This window comes from Leptinotarsa decemlineata, unplaced genomic scaffold, assembly GCF_025532065.1.
Source record: "Leptinotarsa decemlineata unplaced genomic scaffold, Ldec_3_MD MMD2_P_RNA_scaffold_14, whole genome shotgun sequence".
Taxonomy (NCBI): domain Eukaryota; kingdom Metazoa; phylum Arthropoda; class Insecta; order Coleoptera; family Chrysomelidae; genus Leptinotarsa; species Leptinotarsa decemlineata.
This window is the reverse complement of record NW_027412528.1, coordinates 11790123-11796590: the sequence shown is the minus strand read 5'-3', so window position 1 is coordinate 11796590 and position 6468 is coordinate 11790123. Positions and strand designations below refer to the sequence as shown.

The window sequence follows — 6468 nt, the reverse complement described above, 5'->3', positions numbered from 1 at the left end:
TTTGCATGATTGTAAATATGTGGGCAAAATGATTGACAAACATTTGCAATGGTATCATCGAATCAATTATTTGCTGAAAAAAATTGGGAATCTTCTGACAAAATCCAAAAAGTTTTTGACTTTCCACCATTTTCATTTTTAGCTTGTTGAAACACAACTAGAATATGGAATATTAGATTGAGTTGGAGTGGGTAGAATCTACTCAAATAAATTTGAAGTAAACAACCTTGGATGTATAGAAATGAAATAAATATTCAATATAATTTATTTATACAACATTTCCAATTATAATTGAAAAATACATTATTAAAAAAACAAAAATTTTAAAATAAATATAAATATATAAACAGAATACAAAATAAATATAAAACAATACAATAAATACCAATATATAGTCTTACTATATAATCATATGCAAATTAAATTGCAGTCATTCAAAGGACTCATTTCGAACAGCAGAAAATATCTACATGTTGAAACATACTTGACACAAAATCTCATTGATGACTCTAGTTTGTCCATTCATATTCAACTTAACTAAGGATACGATTTCATCACAGTCAATATTACATGTTAAAAGTCTATTCAAAAAGCACATCATTAAGTACTATCCTATTTTCCAATATTAATAGCTAGAGTAGATGACGAATATTTATATATAAGTAATGTCTTTTTGTGATAATTGCATAATTGAACCATACTTCAGAGAACTGTATAACAACTTGAGAGTGGGGAAGAAAGGCTTTGGCTTTCTACTTATCTGACTTTTGGACATTGAATCAGATATGTCACAGGTAATAGAGCAAATGTCTCATTCCAAGACATTGGATTTCCCCAATAAACCTTTTTCCTGAAGTACGAAAAATCACTTTTATAGCAGCGCTAGTAGTTCGGTAGGGACAAACACTGCCTAATCCTCATATAAACATATGCTAAAGTACAATTAAAAAAGAATGTTTTTAACAGAAGAAAATGCCCCTGAAGCAAAACTAAAATTTGCAACTGTAAAGGATAACAATGTTGTAACATTAAAACGTTGGCTTGCATGTCGTAATTTAAAAGTTACTTGAAAAAAGTTAATTAATAGACAGGTTAGTATACAGACTCTAGTAAAAGAGTAGCGGTAGATTCAAAGTGTAATAAAAGAAATTTAAAACAATTATGAATTTCCGAGTGAAATATGAATCAAATATAGATGGTAATGAAATAAATTCAATTAAATATAATTAAGGAATATAAATTCATAAACGATTGAGATTATATCTCATTCTAATCAATGTTAATTAACTATGAAAAATTTACTATTCATTTCATGTTTAGAGCATACATATGAATATTTATTTTTTGCACTGTTACATCCACTCGAAGTATGTATTCATTTCTTACGTGAGGTTTTATAAATGGTATAAAAAACACGTTTTCTTCCGGATATTGATTATCCGACGTACAATTCGCAAAACAGCAATGCTTTGTTGGCATTATACGAGCACAAAATAATTTTTTATCTCAGATTTATATTCTTAAATAATAAATTAATATTACATAAATAACACTGTTTTACATGTGAATAGTTTATGTTTGTCCCAACTAGTGCTGCCTCTCGTGACGCGTTCGCTGTACTTTTCTCAGGAAAAAGGCTCATTGAGGATGACATTGTTCCATGTAAGTGAAATTTGACCTTTTTGATATACTTTACTGTATAGCAATCCTGTGGTAGATATCTGATTCAATACCATAAAGTATGTTTGGAGTACAAACTAAATGGGAAAGTGTTTTTTGTATAATTCAATGTTCAATTGAAAGTATTTTTTCTTTTGTGGAATTCAATGTTTATATGAAAGTAGTTGTTTTGAGAGTTTTTTTATTCCAGTTTGTTTCTGAAAGTTACTTTTTTGCATGATCTATACATATTTGTAGAGTTCATTTTGAAATTAATTACTTTCTTCCTTTCTTTGGAAGATTCCCACATTTTTTATATAAAGATGGAAAAGTAGAAAGCCAAAATCGTTCCCAAAAATTACACGATATTATATGAACATACTTTATCGTAAAATTGGTAAAAAAGACATCCGTATTCAAAATTCGAAAAATCGGATGATATACCGTATGAACGTATGAAATATGTTCAAGAAGATCTAGGTATCCTTTATTATCACAACTGGTGAGTTTATTGAACACGATGATGAGAGATAAGTCACTGGAATTTCATTTTAATTTCAATTCAAATGAGTTTTAATACTGGCTGTTTGTATACGGTCAGTATGAGTCTAAGGAAGTTATTGTATAGCGAAACACGTGTTGCGGTTTTGTAAATTGTCCAATGAAAATCTCTTAATGAAGTGTTACTTGAATAAGTTATGGATTTTCATCGAGTAGGTATCGTCAAACTCCATCACATAACAAAGTTGTTCATCAGTAAGACTGGTACTATCTAGATGAAGGTACCCTATGGCAAAACGTGCCTTAAATAAAATCTTTCGTGAAAATTGTATAATTATTATCATGGATAATATTAATAATTTTCATGGAGTCAGTGTATTCAGAATGATTGTCTAGGAAAAAATTACTGAGAATTACTAGTTTCAGTCCTTCAAAGAGTATTTATTGTACTTCAAATTATTCTTTGAATCAATCATACTAACGTAATTGTAATAATTCATATTCAGTGACACAACTTGAAACTATTTATCCGGGAGTTAGGATAATTAATTCTAAATTATATACTTTGACTTAGATGATTGAACGAAACCAATTTGTAACAGCTAACTTTCATGATACTCTTCTTCATTTATTTCAATTTTTAAAATTGATTTGATGCCAATCACACAATATACAGATTAAGGCGTCTTTCAGCTTTTGTTCAAAATCAACCTGAAGACGTCAAGCGAACTCTGACGACAGCGTATATCTAATAAAACATCAATATTTTTTTTCGTCTAAAGGACACTCTTTGTGTTCCATATACCGGGTGTCAACGAATCTATTAGACAAGTCATAATTTCTAGACCATTAGGAGAATTGAAATGAGATTTGGTATAGTTGAATGGTATGTGGAGAGGAATGTTTTCACATATTTTTCACTTTCCGGTCACTTCCGGTTTCAGCGGAAATGGCTCCGGTTCTGAATTTTTAAATGGAACACCCTGTATATTGTAACATTTTTGGATTTCTGAGACAATTCTGGATCAGAAACTGACATTTCCGGAAGTTTTTCAGCCTACTTGATTTTATCAGAGTCACTTTTAAAATTGCATCTAGGTGGCCATGATCGGACGTAAACTAATCTATGGACCTCAGGTGATATCAGAAAATTGCAATAGCGGAGTTTTAGTGACTAGTGTGTTGAATATGAATGAGACAAGTTTACAAAATAACATTTTCGTGTCTAACTATTATTTTTCAAATGGCGACCATTTTTTGACAAGCAATTTCCGAAAAAAGGATTTTTTGACGAATCTAACGTTACTAATTTATTTGCGATTGGATCAACAAATTTAACAAATTTAACTAATAATTTCAGCGATGCACTTAGATTTTTTGCAATATCCTAAGTTCTTGAAAATTCCACTATAGTAAATTTTCAAAGTGCATCCCTCCTTGTTCAAGACACATTTCAGCTCGTTCAATTGTTTCTCTCAACACGTTTTGTAACATTTGAGGCGATATACTTCTAAATGCCTGTTGAATCCTTTCTTCTAAGATTTCGAGAGTGGCTGGGGCTGTTGCATAGTAGACCCTTTCTTTTACATATCCCCAAATGAAGAAATCTAACACAGTCAGATCCGGTGAGCGGGCAGGCCACCGTACTGGACCGTTGGTTGCAATAACTCTATTATTAAAATGCTCTATTAAAAAATCAAGTACGTCTCTGCTATTATGGGGTGGTGCTCCATCTTGCTGGAAGTAAATTTGCCGTAAAACTTCTAAAGGCATATCATTGAGATGATCCTCGATTTCATTTTGAAGAAAACCCAAGTATCTAACCCCTGTTAACTGACCTTGAAACAATATTGGACCAATTATTCTGTTTCCAACGATACCAGCCCAGACATTGACGCCAAACCTTTCTTGAAAATTGCCCTCTCTCATTGCATGTTGATTTTGTTGGGCCCAGTACCGACAATTCTGCTTATTAAACATGCCATTATTTGTAAACCGTGATTCGTCGGAAAATAGAATGAAGTTGATAAAATTTGGGTTAACTCTATGATTTTGAAGCAACCAATCACAAAATACTACTCTTCTATTGCCGTCGTCAGCATACAAATGTTGATGTAACTGATATTTAAATGCTCGATATCCGTGCTTTTTCAGTATTTTTCTTGCTGATTAGTGACTTATCTGCATTTCTCTACTAATTTCTCTTAAAGAAACCGTTTTGTCAACTTCTACCATAGCAAGAACGTTAATCTCAGTCTCCTCATTTATGACAAACCTCTGTTCTGCGTCTCGATTTCCCTCTTGCCTAAAACGACTCTCAACATAGGGAAAATACTGATGAGATGGGTGTTGCCGATTGGGATATCTCTGAGCATACAACTCAGCAGCTTTCCTTGAATTTCAGTGGCATTCTCCAAACAATAACAACATATCCACTTTTTCACTTTGAGTATACATTATTTCGACGAAAAATTAAACTAAAATTAACGAAAATCAAGAGAAACTTCTACTTTCTGCTCATAAAGCTTATGTCACTGTCATAACCTAGGTGAGCGTTTTGTTCTCCAAAGTGGACTTGATGGAAATAACCGCAAAATATTATGCATCATTCCTATCCATGGCACCCTTGACAAAAGTAAATGAATTTGTATCGAGTATTTTCCTCAGTAATATTTAATTTATGTTCTTATTTGTAATCCAATCGCAAATAAATTAGTATCGTTAGATTTGTCAAAAAATCCTTTTTTCGGAAAGTGCTTGTCAAAAAATGGTCGCCATTTGAAAAATAATAGTTAGACACGAAAATGTTATTTTGTAAACTTGTCTCATTCATATTCAACACACTAGTCACTAAAACTCCGCTATTGCAATTTTCTGATATCTCCTGAGGTCCATAGATTAGTTTACGTCCGATCATGGCCACCTACATGCAATTTTAAAAGTGACTCTGAAAAAATCAAGTAGGCTGAAAAACTTCCGGAAATGTCAGTTTCTGATCCAGAATTGTCTCAGAAATCCAAAAATGTTACAATATACAGGGTGTTCCATTTAAAAATTCAGAACCGGAGCCATTTCCGCTGAAACCGGAAGTGACCGGAAAGTGAAAAATATGTGAAAACTCTCCTCTCCACATACCATTTATCTGTACCAAATCTCGTTTTGATACACCTATTAGTCTAGAAGTTATGACTTGTCTAATAGATTCGTTGACACCCGGTATATGAGGGATTGTTTCGAAATTGTTCGAATAATTATTTAAAAAATGTATTGCAAGGAATTTCCAAATTAATGGAATTACAGTCAAATATTCAACCCTCATCTTTACAATATTGCTGTAAATTCCTTTGGAACAAATAAAATATTAGAATATAAATATTTCAAGTCATCCCATCTTATGTAAAAGGTATCCTCAATTAGTCTAGAGCAAATAAGAAACTAAATATTAAATTTATGATCAGTTTTGAACATCATGTTGGCATGTCTTCGATTTCTGTGAATATTTTGGGAATGAGAATGCGGAAGAGCATATCTGAGTTTCCTCCAAAACCAAGGTTTTCCCCACTCTACATACGTATTACTTTTGAGATATACCTTCAATTCTTCATCAACTTTATCTTCATCTAATTCACCATACTTTATAATGATTACCCTAGCTCTTCCTTCATGGATTGCCTTGGTATGTGCCGTTCTGAACTCCATTTTTCCCCAAACGCTCTCCAAGAAGTTGTTGGAGAGAACCACCAGCATTCTTCTGGAATTGTTCACCGAATTTGAAATGTGTCCAGTGATTGTTTCACCTGGTACCCAGTCTCTAACATGAACACAAGTTTTGAATGGATTCGGACCTGCTTCTAATACAGAAAGTAAATTATTTAAAACAAAATCTTCATCTTTATGAGAGTAACTGATAAAAACATCCCAAATTTTATCTTTGTCAAGTTCCTCCTCAGTAATGAGCCAAAGAAATAACTTCTTCTCATAAAGCCAGATTTTGACTTCTTCTTTATAGAAACAGTACAAAGCAAAGCCTATAGCCGTCAGAACAATAATCAATAAGATTGGAAAATGACACTTCCATAATAAGAATGGCAATTGATTCACACAGCTGGATTTGTTCAATTAGTAGTTTACCATCTTCTTTGCAGATAATTTCCATGCTTTCCTGAAAAATTTACTGTATTAGAATAAAAATAATATAATAATAATTTGAAAATATAATACCAATGAAATGTTTTCATAAATTTTAAAAATGTGTTGCATGTCTCTAGGTTACTGAGCCAAACAGGTTTATATTGCTTTCATTATTTG

General features: G+C 32.0%; 2 protein-coding genes across 7 annotated transcripts in view; both read right to left on the bottom strand.

The window, feature by feature from the left end:
* Window positions 1-247: 247 nt before the first annotated feature.
* Window positions 248-6279, bottom strand: LOC111516493 (protein toll-like; the record flags this gene model as incomplete). The annotated part of the gene is made up of 1 exon (XM_023172648.2): window positions 248-6279. A coding segment is annotated over one exon (684 nt), but the record flags the coding sequence as incomplete, so codon positions are not given.
* Window positions 6184-6468, bottom strand: part of LOC141484313 (protein toll-like) — a 35171-nt gene continuing 34886 nt past the window's right edge. For all 6 annotated transcript variants that reach the window (XM_074179405.1, XM_074179409.1, XM_074179394.1 and 3 more), the window contains one exon: window positions 6184-6322. The gene's annotated coding sequence lies outside the window, so the exon portion shown is untranslated. The remainder of the gene's footprint in view (window positions 6323-6468) is intronic.